Below are 23,713 nucleotides of genomic sequence, written 5' to 3'. Positions count from 1 at the left end.
ACCCTCTATAAAAGGTAAAATGATTGGAGTATCCAAACATCAACTGGGGGGATTATTAGTCATGAGTACTCTTCTTAATTTTCTTGCAGCCCATCAGTTAAATTTTTTGGCTATCTTATTTTAAGGAGATTATTTGTTTTACTGTAGCTAGTTGAAAGGCATCAGAAATCTAGGTACATGATATCTGCTTGCCCATGTGATAATACAGAATAAAATGGTTATTACGGTTTTTATCAGATAGTTCTGATATTGTATTTAGTTGGCTGTCAAGGTGACAAGTTAAACCATTCTTCCATTTAATATGTTCTGGAATTGGGTTTCAACTTTTCAATGTGCCTTATTTTGCATCTATAATTAGTGGCCATTTTATTATGTACACCTTGTTAATGCAAATATCTAATCAGCCAATCAAGTGGAAGCAATGCAGTGCATAAAAGCATGCAGACACGGTCAAGAGGTTCATTTGTAATTCAAGCCAAACATTAGAATGGGGAAGAAATGTGATCCAAATGATTGACCACAGACTGACTGTTGATGCCAGATGGGATGGTTGAGTCTCTCAGAAACTGCTGATCTCCTGGGATTTTCACATACAGCAGTCTCTAGAGTTCATTAAGAAAGGTAGGAGGAAAAAAAATCATCCTGTGAGCGGCAGTTCTGTGGATGAAAACACCTTGCTAATGAGAGAGGTCAATGGAGAAAGACCAGACTGCTTTAAGTTGACAGGAAGATGACAACAACTCAAGTAACCACAATTTACAACTATGGTGTGCGGAATAACATCTCTGAACGCACAACACATTGAATCTTGCAACGAATGGACTACACAACAGAATGCCATGACATACGCTGGGCCATTTTTTTTAACGTACAAAGGGTCCCTAATAAAGTGGCCACTGAGTGTATCTCCAGGTTATAACTTTTGATGTCTGAATGCTCCCAATGAATTGATTCTATAATTTTTCACCCTCAGGTGATGTCTCTGGAGAAAAGGAGGAGGATATATTTATGAGCATGATTTGTCCACCAGGTACAAATCCTGATGATTCCCCATTATATGTTCTGTGCTGCAATGATACTTGCAGTTTTACCTGGACTGGAGCAGAGCACATTAACCAGGTACTTTTTATTAAGAGAAATCCAGCTTATATCAATGTAACACATTAAAATCAAAGTTTCCAGAAACTCAAGCTGTTAGTCAACAAAATACTATATACTATGTACATTTAGTTGTACTGCTCACAACCAAGCTGTCGATTTCTACTTTATTACCTTCTTTCTTTACATGCCTAATTGGTGCTATAGGAGATAATTTGTTAAACTCAGATGCGCATGGACTTTTTTGCACTTTCTTAATTGTGAAGGCTCTTTCTTAATTGATCTTCCTCCCACACGGCAAACTTTATTTTATAGTCACTGCATGAAGATTTCTTTTGGATCCATAGGCCCCCCCCCCCCTCCCGCCCCCAGAAGTCCGATCATCAAACTGTGGTCTTTTGTATATCTCCCTATTTTAATCTTTGTCTTTTATGTCCTCACCTCTGGAATTCTCTCGCCAAATATTTTTCAGTGCTTCTTTAAGATTTGGTCAGCATATTTGACCAAGCATCAATGCCCCTTTCTACCTACCCCAATTCATCCTCTTGGTATGGTATCAGTTTTTCCTGATCTATTCTCCTGTGACAACCTTTCTAAGAAATGCACATTGATGTTGGAATGCTAAAAATATCCAAAGTAAGCTTTGGACTGCTGCACAGTTCATACTTATTTCCCCTAGCTGATGCCTAGAAACTAAGGTTATTATCTCAAAATAGAGGTCAACAATTTGAACAGAAAGGAAGTAGAAACAAATAAATTCTGTTCCTCAAGGGTTGTATATGCTGTCTTTCATCCAAGAGGGATGGGAGATTCCATTACTGATGTGTTCTAGATAGAGATCAGTACATTTGAGTAGGAGCAGAGCCAAGGCATATGGGGAAAGGCAGGAAAGTGATTGAAGATAAAAGATTAGCCATAATTTCAACAAATAGCAGAGCAGCCATGAAGGGCCAAATGATCTTAGCTGATGCTGTACTTTAATTTCACTTTTTAAAAAAATCAACTCCATTGGTGTCCAGAATGTGCTCAAACTCTTAGAATCCCCAGCCCTCTGATGTGTAGAATTCTTGAGATTTATAAACATTTTATTTCAATCCTGAATGTATGATGGTTCTATTTCCTGGCTCGCTAGCTAGAGGAAAGAACTTTCCCATCAATACCTTTTTGGGATGTTTGGTATTTCAGTGTAATCATCTCTGTTCTAAACTCCAGTAAAAATAAGCAAGTTAGCAAGTTTCTCCTCAAATGATAACCCCATCCCCCCCCCCCTTTCCCTTTACCCCGTCCCTTCACAGGAATCAGTTTAAAGAAATGCATTGTGCCTCTTTCAGAATGGTGTATTCTTCAATGAGCGTAGAGGCTTAAACTAAGGTTCGAAATCCAAAACTTTTTTTAAAATTTGGGTTTTATGAGCATTACTGGGAAGGCTACAAACTGTTCATCCTAGTTTTCCTTGGCAGGTGGCTGAGTTTTCCCCAGAGTGCTGTATTTAACAGAAAGTTGCAGGATTTATACTCTGGAAAAAGGAGAAAAGGTGACTGTTTTGAAGTTGACATGCATTTAACAAGTAGAAAATCCTACAGCAACATTCACAGAAATACTTGCTTTTAGTTCATCTCCCTTGCAATATAAAGTTACATATACTGCTTGTCTTATAAAGTCCATGCCCTAATACTACTTGAATCTCTATATTTAATCAATCAGATTTTTACAGCCTTAAAGTTAGTTTAGTTAACTAACTAATGTGTTACTTAATTAACAACCTAATATTAGTTAGGGGCAACAAAGTAGTGTAGTGGCTAGTGGAATTGCTATACAGCACCAGCCAATGGTTGTGGTTCTTTCCCTGCCACTCTCTGTAAGGAGTTTATACATTCTCCCTGTGACTGCATGGGTTTTCCCCCAGGTGCTTTGATTTCCCCTCGTATTCCAAAGACGCATGGGTTAGGGCGCAGTCAACTATTGTGGGCTGCCCAATTCAATCCTTGCAGGCATTTCACTGTATGGTTTGATGTACATGTGACAAATAAAGCTAATCTTTACCTTTATAGTTTCTATTTATGAAAATTAATAACTTCAGTGTGCTGTTTTAGTATATAGCGTTTGTTCTGTGCCATGGATTTGATTTTTTAAAAATATTGCATTGGTCCATTATCACTCCTTATAACTTGAATGCACTAATGTTTTGCGATTATATTCTGTGCAGGATATTTTTGAATGTCGAACTTGTGGATTGTTGGAGTCTCTCTGTTGCTGTACAGAATGTGCAAGAGTATGTCACAAAGGGCATGACTGCAAGTGAGTAACTAGATCATTTGTATGGGGGATATGAAAGCACTTTTCAGTACACCTGTTAAGTTTCAGTCTCTAATGTGAACAAGGTAACATCTAACAATGACAAAGAATTTAGACGTGGCTCTATTATCCAATGACACAGTATGTTTAGTTGCCATCCCCACTTTTAATCAATAGTTCTAACCAGCCAACTTTCTTGCTAATTGGGTGCAGTGTTAGTTATGCACTTTTCTAAGACTTAGTCTTTTGACACATAAAATGATTCGTTTTATGCTCAACTCTTTCAGGTTGAAAAGGACTTCCCCTACTGCATATTGTGATTGCTGGGAAAAGTGCAAGTGTAAAACACTGATTGCAGGACAGAAGTCTGCACGTCTTGATTTGCTGTACAGGCTCCTTACCACCACCAATCTTGTAACTTTGCCAAATAGCAGGCAAGTATCTAGAATGACAGTTCTGCAAAACGCAACTGCACGTGGCAGTTCCATTTATGACAAAATATGAAGATTTACTATATGCTGATAACTTTTTATAACAGCCATCCAAAGCTTGTGAAGCTTAATCATTTTCATAATTAAGATTTATGTTTGCGGAACTTGGAACTATCTGAAGTATGAATTGTGTTTTCACAAAACATAATAGGGGTGAAAAATGTGAATGCTGAAAATCTGATAGGGAAGTCAGTCCAACATTAGGCTGAAGGGGTTATGCTGTGGCGTGATGTTTTATGGTTCTATTGTATTTAAGGAACTCTTGGATAGGCACATGAATCGTAAAAAAAAAATGAGTCCTTTGTAGGAGGATCTTGGAGACCTATGTAGATTGATCATAAGGGTAGGTTCCAGGGTTGGCATAACATCATAGGCCAAAGGTCCTGTGCTGTAAAGTTCTATATAAAACAGAAAACTATAGAATCACTCAGAAGTCAACCAACATCAGAGGAGAGAGCAACCTTGCGTGTTAAGTCCTTATCAGAAGTGGGATGGGGAGGGGAGAATGTAAGTTAAGTTGCAAAGAAAGGAAAGGGTGGAGGCACAGGGAATGTTTATGAAAATGTATAGGTAAATTTGTGAAGATAATTTAAAAACTTGCAGTTTGAGACAAAATTGAAGCAAACAGAATCTGTGGGGGAAGTGAGAAAATTAAAAAGGGAATCAAGGTTCATGTATCCTAAAATGTCCGGATGACAGTGAGATGCTGTTCCTCCCACCTTTGGGCCTTGTTGGAATAAGGCAAAATGCTGAAGACTGGTCAGGATGGGAGCGGGCAGAGAATTGAAGTGACAGAATTGTGCCAGCAATCAGAATGGAGAAGTTCCACAAAACCATCACCCATTCTGTTTTGCATCGCAACAGGAGAAGATCATGTCACGAATACTTTAAATGTTTGCTAAGTTAAAAGAAGTTCAAGGAAATTAAATTTCTGGTAACTTCTCTCCCTTCTCCTCTCTCCTTATCCATTCCCCATTCTGGCACTTCTCTTACCCCTTCTTTTCATCTGCTTATCATCTCCCTTTGGTGCTCTTCCTTCTTCCCTTTCTCCCATTAGATTCCTCCTTCAGCCCGTTACCTTTTCTGTCTATCCCCTCCATGGCTGTCGCTTCATTCTCCCTCCCCAACCCACCTACCTTCACTCTCACCAGGCTTCACGTCATCTGCTAGCTTGTACACCTTCCCTTCCCCTTACCTTATTCTGGCTTCTTCCCCCTTCCCTTTCAGTCCTGTTGAAATGTCTTGGCCCAAAACATCAACTTTTTATTCCTCTCCATAGATGTTGTCTGACCTGCTGAGTTCCTCTAGTGTTTTATGTGTGTTGCAAGGGAATTGATCCTTCATCTGGAAAGATTGTTTGGGTCCTTGGATGATGGAAATCAAAGTAGGAAAGATAGGTATTATATTCCTTGGTTGCATGGGGGTAATGCTGTAAGAAGGTGAATTGAAATAGAGATAGAAGAGTAAATTAGAGAATCGCAAGAGAACAGTACCTTCTGAATGCTGAGGGAATGGTGTCTGGTATGGGATCCCATTGGAGCTGGTGAAAATTATGTCAGTTTATTGCATTTGTGTTGAGTTCAACAGTTTCATTATCTTTGTCAGTTTCTACCTACTCTCTTTTACTCTGCACCTGACTTTCCTCCTGACATCTTTCTCTCTCTGAACAAAAATTAGATACCAATATCTATTGTAAGTTCCCTGACTCCCAGAGTCCTTCTGACACCCTGGTGTTCCCTGACACCATTCCATTCTTGGGTTTTCTCCACCTTTCACAACTGTTCTGAAGATTTGCTTTTCACACCAGTGGCATTAACATATTTTCCCCTTACCTTGAACAATGTTTTTTTCTTGTACCATAGTTTGCAAGGCTCTCAGCCATGTTATTAGTTTTCCCACTTCTGTTCTCAGTCCCTCTCCTCCGAGCCAGAACATTGATAGAACTCCTTTTGCACCTGCCTTCTAATCCATTCGATAGAACTTCTGCAGTTTCTAAAGGGATTCACTCAGCAGTCAACCAACATTCTGAAGGGACTGTTCCCTCACAATTTGCTCTTCTTTTACAACCAACTGCCCCCCTACTCACAGCATTTTACCATGTAACATCTAGCCTTTGCTTCTTTGCGTTGTTAATGAACGAAACAATCTTTCCAGGAAAAGCAGATGGTTCTTGAACTTCCTCCAATTTAATGTATTATATACAGCTCTCCCTAATGTGATCTCTTGATCCCTTTGTTTATTGAGTGGAGGTGTTCGACAAAGATGATGATGAACTTTCAGCTGTCTGTCATTTTAATTCTTTGTTCTACTAGGTTGGTCTGTGTCATTGGCCATTTACAACGCCAAACATAGGCTTGTAGGACAGTGCCTCATCTTTAATCTGGTTATTTTTAAGCTCTCAGATTTTTTAGGAGAGTCACTTCATTTTATTTATATTGAAGTTTTTTTGTGTTTTCTGTTTCACCTGGTAGTTTTAAAAATAATTTTGATAACAGAGGTATAGTGGTATGGTAGAGTAGTAAATAGTATAATGGTTTACAGCAACTGCAACCAGGGTTTAGTCCCTGGTTGCAGTCCTTACTTTCTGTAAGGAGTATATATGTTCTTCCCGTGACTGTGTGGGTTTCCTCCCACATTCCAAAGATGAATGGGTTAGTAGGTTAATGGATCACATGGGTGTAATTGGGCAGCACAGGCTTGTTGAGCTGAAATCAGTCCATTACCATGTTTTATCTCTGAGTAAAGCTGTGTTATCACAGGCCTTTCCTCTGTTCTTCCATATTCTGCAAGTTTGCTCTTTTTTTTTACTTTTCTATTTATGGTAAAGGGTCTCCCTATTAATCCTGCTATTTCCTGCATACTCTGTTTTGCTTTTCTGTGGTCAGCTAAAATAAGGTCTCAGCATTAACTTTTCTAAATTAATCACACTTGCTTTAGGGGAAAAATGTATATGAACTTGTGCAGAGGTTGGTGTTTATTCTGAAGTATCATCCAGTGTTGTGAAGTTCCGAATAGAGTCCAGTAGTAGCAACTGACTTGCTAGAAGCTAATTCTTACAGCAAGACTATCCTCCCTCAAAGTTCCACATGAATTTTTATTTCTGTTTCCTCTGAGAACAATAGTATCGGGCTCAGCATAGGAATCAAAAAAGATAGCGCAGTCAGGCTTTCTTTTGTTTGGCTTGGGGAAATAGCGACAGCATCCTTTGGAACTTACTGTTTCTAATTATGATAAGAAAACCAAGTTTTTGACCTGCTGAAATAGTTGCTGACCTCTAATATCACTGGTGTAAGCTCTAACTATCAACGTTCTAGTGCAGCCTCAATATTTTAAAATGTGCTTGATTCGGGAATGAAGAACACAAAATTACTAGAAACCGACGAGGAGTATCAAATCTCACAACATAGTTATGTTAAACACAAAGATTGTCAAAGTTTTGGAGTGATTGCACTATCTTCCTTTAAATGTATAATTTTTCATAATATAGGAATCTATAAATCCTTAAATTTAAGACTGTAAAGGGAATGCAAAAATAGAAAGCAAAACTGACTTTTTAATCCTGGGCAACACATACAAAAGGCACTTTGTGTGTGCTGTTCAGGATTTCCAGCGTTTGCAGAATCGTTTGTTTTTAACCTGATCTTGTAAAGTGCATCACTGTTACTTTGTAGCCAGTTTTTGTCTTGGTGCACTGAAATATTTCTGCTACTTGTCATACAAATTCCTTTCTCAATTCAAAATTTCATCAGTGTTAAAATCTTTACAGGGGTGAACATCTGCTGTTGTTTTTAGTGCAGACTGTTGCTAGGCAAACTGTCGAGCATTGTCAGTATCGTCCACCACGAATAAGAGAGGATAGAAACCGGAAGACTGCAAATGTTGAAGGTCAGTATAACTTTTGAAGAATGCTTTTAGGATTAAAGGGCAGAATTGTGAGACATCCATTGCACTTTGAGAGCTGGTTGTAGTGTGTGTAAAATTATCCAGGTTGTATTAAAAGTTCGTCAATTTTGAGAATTTTTAAAACATTTGTTTTGTGCTTATATTCTAGATGTCACTTTGACACAAAGGGATTAGTTTACATAGATTGTCAGAAGAAAATAGAAGGGATTTTAAAACATAAGGCAGCAGCCAATGTAAGACTTAATGTGACTGAGTATGAGTGAGCATAATGATTGATTCAGCCTATGTCACTCACTTGGCCATGTCCACCCCCACATTATTCCCGCAGCTGCACTAATTGTTTGCTGCCTCAGAGATCACATTGAATTCTAGGGGTTGCTGCCACAGCAGTCCTGTGAAGTGGAGTTCTCTGAGAGCAGTGACCCAGGGTATTTTAAAAAGTCTACATTTGTTTTGAAATTACAAACATTGGGCCACATCACATCCGGCCCACACTTTGAAGTTGCACCCTTTGTGGCTGTATGAAACCCAGTATCTTGAGGTTTGCAGCAACCAGGCATTTTCATAGTTTTCAAATCTCTCCCCCAAACTAGAGTAATTAATATCAGTTTAAAGAAATTGGTGAATCCATTTATTTTAGTAACTGCCATCGTTTCATTAAAATGATTTTTGGGGTTAGGGTGGGGAGAAAAGATCACCTTAATTTAACTGTTAGATGGAAACTAGTGAATAAAGCTATAGTGGTTGGAGAAGTGCATTCAGTTCTGATGTCATGTGCACACTGCCTCTAGCCAGCATTTTCTGGCTATGCATCAGTGTGAATAAATACGTTAATAAAAGTTTTTCTGGGGTGGGGATAGTTATCTGCACTTGTCTTTTCAATCCAGGTCAGTAACCCTGTCAGATCTTTGGGATTACACATCAAAAGTGACTTGCGTAAAGCTGAGAGTCTAGAGAAAGGGATCGAACCATTTGGCTCGAATGACTAAACTCATTGCTGAGTCAGTCTCATGGTGAAATAGAAAACTGAATGTGCCATCATTTGATTTCCAGCATGTTCCTGACATCTGTGCTATATTACACTGGTCTAGAAGTCAACAATGACAAACACTGAACTGGCAGAAATTTTTACATCTTATTATGCTTTGCAATATTCAACAGTTTAAGCACTAAAACTCTAAGAATTTGTAAACTATTCTGTGACTATCGAACTAAGCAAAATTTATATTCCTTTATTCTCATTTGGGAGATATTGTCACTTCAGAGTCTAGTGCTAGTATATTTAGCAAGAAATAATCAAATTACATACAAAATAAATAATCCTTCTCCATCTATGTAATACAATTGGGTGGTCCTGTCTGCAGCAAAGCCAGTCAGTGGGTATGCGGCAGGAAGATGGTTCTGTTTGCCTTCCACTGGCCCCGGTGTGTTACAATACTTAAAGTGTGACTTGGGGGGGGTGGGGGGGGGTCGTCTGCCAGAAACGGCTAAATCTGTAAAGGTGAGAATGTGTGATGCCTACCACTGCAAAATCTAGTGCTAGTGCAATGGTTCTCAACCTTTTTCTTCTCATGGCCCACTTGACTTTCACCTATCTCTATGGCCCCTACCTTCCATAATCTGAGATGCTGAAGTATTTTTGTCAACTGTATTAATTATTCTAATATAGTCAATATTTATGTTTTAACAGGTCATAGGTATTATGTCTTTGTTGTGTAGAAATTACACGTATAATAACATAATACCTATAACCTGTTGAAGGTGGGGGCCACAGAGATAAGTGAAAGTTAAGTGGGCCACGAGAAGAAAAAGGTTGAGAACCATTGCACTAGCACTAGATTATGCTAATTTCCAAGTTCTTTAAGGGTTTTTGTTTTAAATGTTAAATATTGCAAAGCATAAAGGATGGATAAAACTTCTGCCTGAACTAAGCACATGATAAAGGCATTTGTTACAAATGTGCTAGGAGGTGTGTTTTAAAAGCAAAATCTTGGTGCCATTTCTGTGCTAAGCATGAGATACTGACATTTGCAACAAACTAGTTTAAAAACAAAATTTGAGTGGATTTTCAGCCCAAGACATCAACTGCTTTCCCCCTCCATAGATGCTGCCTGACTTGCTGAGTTCTTCCAACATTTTGTGTGTGGTGATCCCAGTGGAAGTTGGAAGTCATCTTATTTGGGATCACTCATCTCCTGCAGTTGTGTTTCTTGCAGGTTGTTGGTCTCCTGTATTTTAATCTGTGGTCATGTCTTTTCCATACTAAAATGTTCTTGGATGAACACATGATAGAATTATGAAACTGTAAATTGTTATTTTCTGTTAAAAATGCGTTAGTGAAAAAGATAGGTAATTTAAAATAAGGTAATTTTTTGCTTATATTTGTTCACATTTCTATATCAGCATTACCTGCCATTTTTCTTTGTTTCTTTCACAGATTCTGATATGCCTGATCATGACTTGGAGCCGCCTCGATTTGCTCAGCTAGCTTTGGAGCGTGTCCTTCAGGACTGGAATGCATTGAAATCTATGATAATGTTTGGATCACAAGAAAGCAAGGATCCGTAAGTAGATGCAAGTTTCTGTTTTCATGCAGTGTACTTTGTGAAAAGAAAGAGCACCATTCTCTTTTTCTCTTTCTTTGTTTTAGGCTGAGTGCCAGCAGTCGGATAGCTCATCTACTGCCAGAAGAACAGGTATACCTTTCTCAACAAAGTGGCACTATCCGGTTGGACTGCTTCACTCACTGTCTCATTGTAAAATGTACAGCTGACATCCTGGTAAGTATTTCTAAATACTTCTGCTCATCACCATAACAATAGGAGCAGAAATAGACCATTTGGTCCATCTGTCCTATCTGTCCTGCTGGTTTGTTATCCCTCTCAGTGTCATGCTCTTGCCTTCTCTCTGTAACCTTTGAAACAGTTATTAATCAAGGACCTATCAACTTCTTTAAATATACCCAAATGACATGGTCTCAGCTGTCTGTAAGAATGAATTCCACAGTTTCGCCACCCTCTGATTAAGAAATTTTTCTACTGTTTTAAGTGACTGTCATTATATTCTGAGACTATGCCTTCTGGTCCTGGATGCCCACACTATAGAAACATGATTTCCACGTCCACTATCACATGACAAGTGATAACTAGTTAATCTTTGAGCAGCATTGCAATAGCCTTCATTCAGGATTGGCTCAGTTAACTTTGCTGCATTTTGTTTCCGAGTGAAAGTGCATATGGTGTCTTCAACTTTTACATATGGAGACATTGCAGTTTTGCCTTATTAAATACTATATGTCACTTTGTGGTAGATGGATATGTGTTCCTTTTCCTTCATGGTGCTTTCAAGCGTGTATCAAAATATCAACAGAATTAGTAAACGACTTTAACCTTTTTAAAAAATATATATATATTTTGAAGCTTTTGGATACTCTACTTGGAACACTGGTGAAGGAGCTACAGAATAAATACACTCCAGGGCGTCGAGAAGAAGCTATCACCGTTACCATGAGATTTCTGCGCTCAGTAGCAAGAGTATTTGTTATACTTAGTGTGGAAATGGCTTCATCAAAGAAAAAAAAGTAAGAAACTGTTTATATACTAAAATAGTGTCAACCTTTTCAGCAATTGAAGAAATTGTGAATTTTTTATTGTACTTGATTCACTCAAACATTTTAGAACTTTGAGATCATTAAAATTGTATTTCAGAATTGGCATATAAAGATGTGAACTAAAATGGTCTATTTCACTTCACTTAACAGTATCATTTAGTAATGACTTGATAATTTGAGCTAACCATTTTGAATAGATAAAATAAATAATATGACCATTCTCTTTTTCACTAATGCAGAAATTTGTTCTTGTAGCTGTGATTGTAGTGTTAGATTGCTGAGTAAAATCATATAGACTTCTAGGAATTTAAGGACAATATAGGAGTGTTGGGTTAGTCCTGGTTGAATTATTCTTGTACCCAGGTTTACTGAAGAGTTTATGCTACCTAATCTTCGCAGTTTCTACAGATGTTTCCTATTTTTGTAGCAATTTCGTACCTCAACCAATTGGAAAGTGCAAGAGGGTATTCCAGGCACTTCTACCCTATGCCGTAGAGGAGCTCTGTAATGTGGCAGAATCCCTCATTGTTCCTGTCAGAATGGGAATTGCACGCCCAACAGCTCCTTTTACGTTGGCAAGCACAAGTCTGGATGCTATGCAAGGTAGTGAAGAACTCTTCTCTGTAGAGCCACTTCCTCCAAGGCAATCCTCTGATCAATCCAACAGGTAACTTTACATCTGTCATTTTGTTTAATCAGCCCCTAATTTTCAGCAAAGTGATTTTAGTCGTAGAATTGTTTTTGTAATTCATCGTCTTTTGCAGCTCCAGCCAGTCACAGTCTTCATACATCATTCGAAATCCTCAACAGAGACGCATCAGTCAGTCACAGCCTGTTCGAGGAAGGGATGAAGAGCAAGATGATATTGTTACAGCAGATGTCGAAGAGGTAATGTTACCGATTTTTACTCGCTGAAACTGTTGGGTGTTGTAGATTGTGCCATATTTAAGTTTGCTGATGACAAAACTGTCATCATCCGAATCAAAGGTGGTGACGAATCAGCGTATAGGAAGGAGATTGAAAATCTGCCTGAGTGGTACCACAACAACTTCTCACTTGCTGTTAGTAAGACCAAGGAGCTGATAATTGACTTTAAGAAGAGGAAATCGGAGGTCCATGAGCCAGTCTCACTGGGGAATCAAAAGTGGAGAGTTTCATCAACTTTAAATTCCTCAGTGTTACCATTTCAGAGGATCTGTCCTGGGCCCAGCACTTACATGCCATTACAAAGTAAGCACAGCCGCACCTCTACTCTCTTAGAAGTTTGCGAATACGTCGTTTAAAACTTTGACAAACCTCTATAGATAAGTGGTGGAGAGCACATTGGTTGCATCACATCTGGTGTGAAAACACCAATACCCTTGAACAGAAATGCCTACAAGTAGTAGTTGGTACAGTTCAGTCCATCACAGGTAAAGCTGTTCCCACCATTGAGCATATCTACACAGAGCACTGTTGCAGGAAAGCAGTATCCATCATCAAGGACCCTCATCATCCAGGCTATGTTCTTTCTGCCTTTAGGAAGAAGGTACAGGAGCCTCAGGACTCTCACTACCAGGGTCATGAACAGTTGTTATCCTTCAACCATCAGGCTTTTGAACCAGTTGGTATAGCGTCATTCATCCCATCACTGCACTGTTCCCACAACTTATGAACTCACTTTCAAGGTCTCTTCATCTTATGTTATTGATATGTATCATATTTATTTGCATAGTTTGTTGTCTGTTGCACTTTGGTTGCTTGTCTGTCCTATTGAGTTTGGTCTTTCATTGATTCTATTGTTTCTTGTATCTACTGTGAATGCCTGCAAGAAAATGAGTCTCAGCATTGTATGTGCTGACATATATGTACTTTGATAATAAATTTACTTTGAATTTTGAACTTTGTAAATTTTATTTGTATAGTTTAAGCTCATTTGTTCAGATGTCTCACAAACACAAAGCACAGGTTGAGTTTTGAAACTGCAGATGCTAGAAGCATGAAATACAAATAAATCATTGAAAATAGTTGAGTTGGGCAACATCTGTACAAAGGAACCTGGTCCAGCAACAACTGTTACTCTCACCACAGACTTTCAAATTTGACCCTTTGTTATTTAAGTTGTTTTTGTTAAATGTATTTAAACAATATGTAATAATTGTCATATTCTTCAATAAAAGATTCCTGGTCCAGCTCTATTTACACACACCTCTTAGATTTGCAGAGCATATATGGAATAAAATATTTTGTCGTCATGTTTCAAGTTGTTCAAGTGATTTTTAATTCATTTGGAACTAAAAACAATCTGTTCAGTTGGTAATTCTAATGAGTTACTATTTTAAAAGGATGCAGAGGGAAAGAAGTTAGGAATGTTAAAGGTTATTTTTGCTGAGAATAGAGAAAATACTGCGTTATAAAAAAAGTAAATGCTTTCCAAATGTTTTCAGAATTTTTTTCTTGAAAGTATAATTAAAAAGGGAAAAGATCTTAGTGTGAAGTACAAACTGATAGAAAAGGAAATATTATAGAATTATTGAAATATCTTTCAAGACCCAGATAGGTTATGTAGATTATTTTTCCCTTACCTTATCTCTAATTATTTTTGGAATTACTGTCAGCTGAAATTGTTTAAACTGTAACTGGCTACTAAATTTAGCCCTTTAGCTCATGGTATTTGATGACTTTATTGACCATGAGCATTGAGATAGATATTTTACATTTTTATTATCCTTCAGTTTAACATCTTGGAACCATTTAAAATACAGTATATTTCCTAATTTTAATAAAAATTGTGTATAAACTCAATATAGTTGAATTTTAATATGCAAGATTGCGTAATGTCATTTCTAGTCCACAAGGAGAATGAAATAATTGTTACTCCAGATCTGATGCAGCACCAACAAAAACCACAAAGATAAATAACATATTAATTAAAAAAATAAATATTGTAAGATATTGTAATATTGGTATTGTAATAATGTAAGATAGCTTGTATACATTGATTGTATGTCCATAAAGTGATGTTAGCCTCAAAAGTGGCTACGTAAGATGAATGACAGGAAATGATAAAGTAGTGGTGGTAGGAGCTGTGGTGGGGTAGGTTACTGGGTCGAAGTGTTGATCAGCCTTAATGCTTGGGGGATAATAACTATTTTTGTCGTCGTCCTGGCGAGAAACCATGTAACCTCCTCCCTGATGTGAGTGGGGCAAACAGTCAATGAGCAGGGAGGGGTAGAGTCCTTCATGATGTTTCTGGCACTTTTCTAGCATCTTTCTGTACATGCGTCCTCTGGCAGGTAGGCTGATGCTGGTGATACGTTGGACAGTTTAGAGCCTGTTGTAGAGCCTTCCTGTCTGCCACATTGCAATTCCGTACTATGCAGTGATGCACAGCATTAGGATATACTCTACTGTGTATGTATACAAGGTCATGGGTATTCATGTGCATAGTTTAATTTTCTTCAGTTTCCCCAGAAAGTAGAGGCATTGGTGAGCTTTCTTAATTGTGTTAAGATGTGTTCTGTGGCCATGAGGGATTGTGTGGGATGTACACTCCCAGGAGTTTGCAACTATTTGCAGTTTCCACTGCATTGGTGCTGATGTATAGAGGGGTGTGTGAGAGTTCTCAGGAAATTGGTAACCATCTTCTTTGTCTTGCTGACATTGAGGTTATTTGCCTTGCACCTGAGTAAAATATGCATCAATAACGTTTACTAACCATGTGTATTTAGTAAATACACAAAGTTTAATTCTGTATTCAAGAAGATAAAGTCCATGGAAATCAAGTAATACTTGTACACTTTGCTGTTAAGCACACAAAAGCTGAAGTGTACAAGTATATGAGTGATCAGAAATTCTTCCGAAGATTGACAACTGTTCCTAATTTGGTTATTAAAGCAGCTTAATTTTCAGCAGCTGATTGTTCAGTTAGGCAAGTGTGATGGATGGTTTTGTGTTGGCCAGCACTAAGCATCTTCTCAGTTGACAGATTCTTTGCTCTCCTTAGTATTGGCTATATTTAAACAAAAGAAGTCCCAGGCATTGACCATTTTGGGAGGTGTTTGAAACATATTTGCTTCTAAATAATGATGATGATTTCTACTCTATTAACTGCACTTCAAAAAATTATTGTTAGATAATAATGTAATGATCAGAATGTCCATTATAACTGTGTTCAAGGTTGAAGTGGTTGAGGGCGTAGCTGGGGAAGATGATCATCATGATGAGCATGAGGAACAGGGTGAAGAAAATACTGAGGCCGAGGGGCACCATGATGAACACGATGATGATGGTATGGTATATCATTTATGTTTAATAATACTTGTGTATATATATTAACTTAAAACTATAAGTCCCTGAAGGCATTTGTAGTTGTTTTGAGGAGTAACTAATAAGGGTTCACAATACAGCATATAACCCAGCAATTCCTACTTAAAGTAAAATGGCATTGGTGTACTTAATGTGATTTAACAAAGATTTTTTATTCAGCCTTTAATACCTTTTAATCATTTATTTGCCCTGTCAGCTTCAACTTTCCACTGCCATCTAAGTGGGAGTATTTGCTCATTCTTGTCCATACCATTTTCAGCCAGTTACCAATAATGGATTCTCAGCCCATATTTGTATACTGCCTCCTTCCAGAAGGATTTGTACTTATCAATCAGCAACATGGTTAAAGGAAATGTGATAGCAGACTCCATTGAATGCTGAAGGCAATAGCTTTACCTGGCCATAATTTCTCATAATCAGTCAATTGTTGCCAATTTATCAAGCCATCTAAAGTCTAATACTGAATGTGCAGAAACTTCACACGCCCAGGTGCAGGGAAGATTAAAACAATCGCGTTTGCTCGTTTTACCGTCACGCTTTATTACTCTCCCTTTTGTCTGAAACTTGACTGATTTGACACCAAAATAATTTCTGAGCCGAGTCTCCATGCTATCACTGAGGCAGCCAATTTCCAGCAAAACTGGAACTGAGCAGGTCAGACAGCATCTGGGGAAAAGAATCAACCCCAGGGATTCAAATCCAAGCACTCAATTTGGTTCGGAATGCTGTTGCTTGCTTCTGTTGTTTGCATGATTTGTGCTTTTTCCCTTTCTCTATGCATTGGGTGTTGGTCTTTATTTTTAATTGGGTTCTTTTAGGTTTCTTGATTTGTGGCTGCCAGTACGCAGACAAATGTCAAGGTTTTATAATTTAAACATTCTATAAATGTAGTTTGAATCTTGTATCTTTGAAACAGTTGGTTTTGGGCCAAGACCCTTAATCAGCCCCAAAATGTCGACTGTTTATTCATTTCCATAGATGCTGACTGACCTGCTGAGTTCCTCCAGCATTTTGAATGTGTTTATCTGGATTTTTAGTATATGCAGAATTTCTTGTTTGATTTGCAGCTTTAATATTGCCCTCTTTTGCTCTCCCTCATCTCGTCTGACAAACTCATTTGTTCCATTACTACTTAAATGTGACTCTTCCAGCGCATTTGTTCCTTGCAACTGTATTCCCTTATTCTACTTTGAGCCTTGCATGTTTCAAAAGATTAGCTCTATTTGTCGAATGTATGCTGAAACATACAATAGACTACATCATAGACATCAAACCAATGCAATGAGGATTGTGTTGAGTTCAGCCTGCAAGTGTCACCGTGCTTCTGGCACCAATATAGCATGCCTGCAACTTACTAACCCTTACTATATGTCTTTGGAATGTGGGAGGAAACCCATGTGGTCAAGGGGAAGAATACAACACTTTACAGACAGCGGCAGGAATTATGAGATCATAAGACACAGGAGCAGAATTAGGCTATTTGACCCATCAAGTCTGTTTCGCCATTCAATCATGGCTGATCCTTTTTTCCTCTTCTCAAGCCCTGCTTTGAATATACCCAACGACCTTGCCTCCACAGCTGCCTGTGGTAATAAATTCCACAAGTTCACCACCCGCTGAATAAAGAAATTTTTCCACATCTCTGTTTTATATGGGCACCCCTCTACCTTGAGGCTGTGCCCTCTTGTCCCAGATTCCCCTTCTATGGGGAACATCCTTTCCACATCTACTCTGCCTAGGCCTTTCAATATTCAAAAGGTTTCAGTGAGATCCCAACTCATCCTTACAAATTCCAGCAAGTACAGACCCAGAGCCATCAAACATTCCTCGTATGATAACCCTTTCATTCCTGGAATCAGCCTTGTGAAACTCCTCTGAACTCTCTCCAGTGCCAGCACATCTTTTCTAAGATGAGGTGGCCAAAACTATTCATAATGCTCAAGGTGAGGTCTCACCAGTGCCTTATAAAACCTCAGCATCACATCCCTGCTCTTGTACTCCAGACCTCTTGAAATGAATGCTAACATTGCATTTGTCGTCTGTACCACCAATACAACCTGCAAGTTAACCTTTACGGTGCTCTGCACAAGGACTTCCAAGTCCCTTTGCATTACAGTTTTTTGGATTTCCTTCCTATTTAAAAAATAGTCCACACATTTATTTTTACTACCAAAATGCATGACCATGCATTTTCCAACATTGTATGTCATTTGCCACTTTCTAGATTCTCCTAATCTGCCTGTCCTGCATCCTACCTGTACCCTCAACATCAACTGCCCCTCCACTAATCACCATATCATCTGTAAACTTGACAACAAAACCATCTAGTCCATCATCTAAATCATTGATTTACAGCATAAAAATAAGTGGTCCCGACACCATCCTCTGAGGATTACCCCTAGAAAACCAGAAAAGGGTCCTTTTATTCCCACTCTCTACTTCCTACTAATCACCCAATGCTCTAACCATGTTAGTGACTTTCCTGTAATACTATGGGCTCTTAACTTGGTAAGCAGCCTCATGTGTGGCACCTTGTCAGAGGCCTTCTGAAAGTCTAAATATACAACATCCACTGCATCCGCTTTTGTTTATCCTACATGTAATCTCCTCAAAGAATTACAACAGGTTTGTCAGTCATGATTTTCCCTTAAGACAACCATGCTGTCTTTGTCCTATATTGTCCTGTATCACCAAGTACTCCATAATCTCATCCTTAACAATTGACTCCATCATCTTTCCAACCACTGAGGTCAGGCTAACTGGTCTATAATTTTCCTTTCGCTTCCTCCTTTCTTAGAGTGGAGTAACATTTGCAATTTTTCAGTCCTCTGGTATCATGCCAGAGTCCAATGATTTTTGAAAGATCATTACTAATGCCTCCACAATCTCTACTGCTACCTCTTTCAGAACCCTGGGGTGCAGTTCATTTGGTGCAGGTGACTTATGTACCCTTAGCTCTTTTAAGCTTTTTAAGTGTCTGCTCCCTTGTAATGGTAACTGCACTCACTTCTCTTCCCTCACACCATTCAACATCTAGCACACTGCTGGTGTCACTTAATTTACCTTTCATTTCTTGTCCCCAGTTATTTCTCCGGCCTCATTTTCTAGTGGTCCTATAACCACTGTCATATCTTTTATTTTTTACAAACTTGAAAAAGCTTTTACTATCCACTTAAATGTTGTTTTCTAGATTGATTTCATATTTCATCTTTTCCCTCTTAATGATTCTTTTAGTTGGTCTCTGCAGCTTCCAGATCGTCTTCCCACTGAAGAGAGGGTGTTGTCTATCCAGCCTCATCCTCATTTTTCTCAGAATTTCCCATCATTGCTGCTCTGCTGTCATCCTTGCCAGCATCTCCTTCTAATTTACTTTGGCCAACTCCTTTCACATATCACTGTAATTTCCTGCACTGAAATACTGCTATCTCAAACTTTATTTTCTCCTATCAAATTTCCAGTTGAACTCAGTCATATTGTGCTCACTGCCTCCTAAGGGTTCTTTTACCTTATTGAACCCTAGTCAATGATTGCTGGCATTTAAAGTTATTGTGCAGACTGTTGCACTTAAACTGTTCGTACATTGTTTCTGAATTTGCTTGTTTAATTAAACTAGACTGCAGTTACAAATTGCTTGACTTTGTATAATCTCTCCATTCTGTTGTTCCTTTCTAGCTCTGTGGTCTGGTACTTACACTTTTATTCTGCTTGCACTGCACACTCTTAAAGCCTCCTATGCCTTCAGAGCCAAAATTTCTGGAATTCCAGACCAAAACCATTTCACCTTTGGGGGGGGGGGGGGGGGGAAGAAACAGATTGCAAAGAAATGCCTGTAGTCAAAACTGAGTTGTAAATTAGCCCTGCCCTGAAGATCTAATGCATATTAAAATGCTTTTTTAAAAAAAAAAGCAGAAACAAATCTTTGTAACTACTCTCTTTCAAGACCTACCTCTTCGTTTGCTTTAACACTTTATTTGGCAGTGTCAAGTCTTTCATCTTTTTCTGCTGCATTGATCGTACAATGAAAATGCTTTTGATCAGCCTTATTTGTGTCATGTTTCATTCATGTCTTCTATCTTCATTGATTTATTTAGGGAGTGATATGGAGCTTGATCTGTTAGCAGCAGCGGAGACTGAAAGTGATAGTGAGAGTAACCATAGCAACCAGGATAATGCCAGTGGGCGCAGAAGTGTTGTCACTGCAGCTACAGCGGGGTCCGAAGCAGGTGAGTTAATGACTGTCACTCCGGATCCAACGAAGTATAGAAAGCACAACAATTATAAGAACACAATAAAGAAACAAAAATAAAGCACAATAAATATAAATGCAATCCTATAAAACACAGTGATTAAGTAACCGTTTTATTGAGAGACTGATTATATATACGTAATGTGATGTTAGGTAATGTGTATGTTGAGTTTATGGGGGGGGGGGTGGGCTAATGAATAGAGGTGTTGATTAGCCTGACAGTTTGAGGGATGTAATAAGTAGGCTAAAGGGAAGTGATGCCATTTGGTATTTACGTGTTTACTGCATTTACAGTTGCAAGAAAATGTTTGTGAATCCTTTGCAATTATCTGGTTTTCTGCATTAATTACTCATAAAATGTGGTCTGATCTTCATCTAAGTCTCAGTAATAGGCAGACAAAATCTGCCTAAACTTATAACATAAACAGTACTTCAGTACTTGTCAATACTGAGTAGTCCATTTAAACAATCACAGTTTAGGTTCAAATACAAATGTGAACATCTGGGGTAATGCCTTCTACAAAAGCTATTTGGAGACAAATGTTCCAATCAATAAGATGAGATTGTAGGTGTGGTTTGTAGAGGTGTCCTGCCTATATAAAAAAAAAGATGCACTGTTGGGTTATTGTCGGTCTGCTCTTCTCAAGAGATCAGTTTATGTGCACCATGCCTTAATCAAAATAACTTTCAGGGAACTTTAGAAGAAGAATTGTAGAGATACAAGAAGCTGGAAAAGACTACAAAAGCATTTCTAAAGACCTGATTGTTCACCAGTCCACAATAAGAGAATTTGTCCAGGAAATGGAGGAAATTCAGTATCATTGGTACCCTCCCAAGCAGTGTGCATCCTGCAAAGATAACACTAATGCTGAAGGAGGTGAAAAAGCACCCAGAGTTAACAGCAAAAGTGTGCAGGAATCTCTAGAACCTATTCATGTGTCCACCATATATTAAAAAAAACACTAAACACAAATGGTGTTCATGGAAGGACACCACGGAGGAAACCAGAGCTCTCAAAAAAAACTTTGCTGTGCATCTCAAGTTTGCAAATTACCACCTGGATACCTCCACAACACTTCTGGGACAGTGTTCTGTGAATAGATGAGACAAATGCATACCGCTGTGTTTGGAGATAAAAGGGCACCATGCACCAACACCAACTATGAAGCATGGTGGAGGGAGCATCATAGTTTGGAGCTGCTTTGCTGCCTCAGCGCTTGCACAGATTGCAGTCATTGAGGGAACAATGAATTCAAAATTTTGTCAAGATATTTTATAAGAGAATGTCAGGGTAGTAGCCTGTCACCTGAAGCTTAACAGAAGTTGGATAATGCAATAAGACAGTGATTTGAAGCACAAGAGTAAATCAACAACAGAATGGTTTAAAAAGAAGAAAATTTGTGTTTGTGGAATGGTCAAGTCAGAGTCCAGATCTTATCCCAATTGAGATGCTGTGGCCTGGCCTAAAGTGAGTTGTTCTTGCAAGGTATTCCAGAAATACTAATGAACTGAAACAGTTTTGTATGGAGGAATGATCTAAAGTTCCCCCTTGCCTTCGTGCAAGTCTGATCAGCACCTACAAGAAACTTTTGGTGGAGGTTATGCTGTTAAAGAAGGTTCTACCAGTTATTAAAAACAAAGGTTCACACACTTTTTCCAGCCTGGACTGCGAATAATTAAATGATAAGTTCAATAAAGACATGAAAAGTGCAATTGTTTGTCTTATTAGTTTAGGCAGATTGTGTTTGTCTATAAGATGAAGATCATACCACATTTTGAGTAACTCATGCAGAAAACCAGATAATTGTAAAGAGTTCACAAATTTTTTCTTTTTTTATAGCAAGTGTGTTTCAACCTTAATGAGTGACTTATTAGTTGTATTCAGGTAGCTCTATGGCAATCACTTGTGCAAAATAAAATTTAATCTACAAATGTATCACCGGAAGCTCTGAAGTGTAGTTTTCTTCAGTCTTTGTAGTTAACAGTAATTTCTAAATCATTACTTCAGACTGGAAAGTACTTTTTTGTATAAATGTTATAAATTAGCTTTGCAGTTTAAGTACAACAGTCCAATTAATTTGAACACTTGCCTGTTCCGATCTGAATAACCATAAATGTTGACTACCAGGTGCCAGCAGCGTTCCAGCATTTTTCTCGGAAGATGATTCTCAATCCAATGACTCCAGTGATTCTGACAGCAGCAGCAGTCAGAGCGATGATGAGGAACAGGATACGTTTTTACAAGATGAGCCTTTGGAGAGAACCACCAGCAGCTCTCATGCAAACAGTGCAGCTCAGGCACCACGTTCCATGCAGTGGGCAGTGCGCAGCACTCAGAACCAACGGTCTAACAGTACAGCTCCATCTAGTAATAGCACTCCTGCAGGTAAGTTCTAATGGATAGGCATCTATAAAATTAAGCAAGGCAATAAAATAAGGACTTCTGAATTACTCCAGACTCTAAAACTAGCAAAGGAAATTTAGGAATTAAACCAATTTTAAGATGTAACTTAATTGATCTTTTAAACCCATTTCAAATTTATAACTGGAAGTTGTTTTAGTGTAACCTGTTCTAATCATTTGAATCATATATGATAGGCTTTAGGACTGAAAGTATCTATGGAGAGGAAATAAACAGTCAACCTTACAGGCCAAGACCCTTCATGAGTCCTGATAAAAGGTCTTGGCCAAAAAATTGACAGTTTATTCCTCGCCATAGGTGCTGCCTGACCTACTCAGTTGCTTCATCATTTTGTGCTAGATTTCCAGCATCTGCAGAATTTCTTGTGCTTGGCTCTGAGAATATTTTCTTTATTTGTTACTTGTTGTTTGAGTTGATTTAAGTAGAACTGAATTGTTATGGTTTTATCTAATGCATCTTTTCCAGGTGGCTCAGCAGGTTTAATTTACATTGACCCTTCTACCTTGCGACGCAGCGCTACAATCAGCACCAGTGCAGCTGCAGCTGCTGCAGCTCTGGAAGCAAGTAATTCTAGTAGCTACCTCACATCAGCAAGCAGCCTAGCACGAGCCTATAGTATCGTAATACGGCAGATCTCGGATCTCATGGGCTTAATTCCAAAGTATAACCACTTGGTGTACTCCCAGATTCCAGCTGCCTTGAAAATAACGTACCAGGATGCCATTAACTTGCAGGTTTGTCAAGTTTTAATAAGTGGTAACAAGTATATATATTGTCCTCTTTAACCTTAATAATTGTTGTCACTTTTCCTAATGTGTTTTATTTGCCAGTGGAGAAGAAAATTGTATTTCTCTGAACCATTCTTGCACCTGCTGTATTAGGCTTTTGTCTTTGTTCATTGGACCTTTCCTTCTCTAATTTATGTTTAATGTCTCAACTTTAGTTCTGTTTCAAAACTTACTGCATTTTATACACTGATGGCTGGAAATTAAATGTGGAGAGAACAATTTTCAATCAAGTCATATGGCAGTGCAGCACAGAAACTGACCCTTCAGCCTATCCAGTCCAGGTTGAACTGTTATTCTGCCTAGTCCCATCAAACCACACCTGGTCTGTAGCACTCCATACCCCTCCCGCCCATGTAGTCCCCTTCGTATCTCTGCCAAAGGAGAACACTTTTTTTCTTCTGAATCCCAGTTCCCACCTTGGCATTTGACTTTTAAAAAGTATTTTCCTTCAGAATAACAGATTCATGGTCCTCTAATGCCTGTCTTCTAATGTGTCGTTACACAAGAGTCTTGGTTCCATTATGTTACTATCTACACTTTTGGCACAAAGAA

At 38.4% G+C, this 23,713-nt stretch overlaps 1 protein-coding gene across 10 annotated transcripts in view; it reads left to right on the top strand.

Annotated features, from left to right (window-relative positions):
- ubr5 (ubiquitin protein ligase E3 component n-recognin 5) overlaps positions 1-23,713 on the top strand; it is a 186,750-nt gene that overhangs the window by 114,236 nt on the left and 48,801 nt on the right. For all 10 annotated transcript variants that reach the window (XM_059972068.1, XM_059972101.1, XM_059972059.1 and 7 more), the window contains 13 exons: positions 974-1,119; positions 3,305-3,396; positions 3,681-3,827; positions 7,651-7,769; positions 10,225-10,351; positions 10,438-10,567; positions 11,207-11,367; positions 11,825-12,064; positions 12,162-12,285; positions 15,556-15,667; positions 19,797-19,928; positions 22,080-22,337; positions 22,839-23,107. In XM_059972068.1, the coding sequence (XP_059828051.1) occupies positions 974-1,119; positions 3,305-3,396; positions 3,681-3,827; positions 7,651-7,769; positions 10,225-10,351; positions 10,438-10,567; positions 11,207-11,367; positions 11,825-12,064; positions 12,162-12,285; positions 15,556-15,667; positions 19,797-19,928; positions 22,080-22,337; positions 22,839-23,107 (2,057 nt within the window). The remainder of the gene's footprint in view (positions 1-973; positions 1,120-3,304; positions 3,397-3,680; positions 3,828-7,650; positions 7,770-10,224; positions 10,352-10,437; positions 10,568-11,206; positions 11,368-11,824; positions 12,065-12,161; positions 12,286-15,555; positions 15,668-19,796; positions 19,929-22,079; positions 22,338-22,838; positions 23,108-23,713) is intronic.

The sequence above is a fragment of the Hypanus sabinus genome, chromosome 1 (genome assembly GCF_030144855.1).
Source record: "Hypanus sabinus isolate sHypSab1 chromosome 1, sHypSab1.hap1, whole genome shotgun sequence".
In the NCBI taxonomy this organism is placed as follows: domain Eukaryota; kingdom Metazoa; phylum Chordata; class Chondrichthyes; order Myliobatiformes; family Dasyatidae; genus Hypanus; species Hypanus sabinus.
Note: the sequence above shows the minus strand (reverse complement) of the source record. Positions and strands in the feature narration are given on the sequence as shown.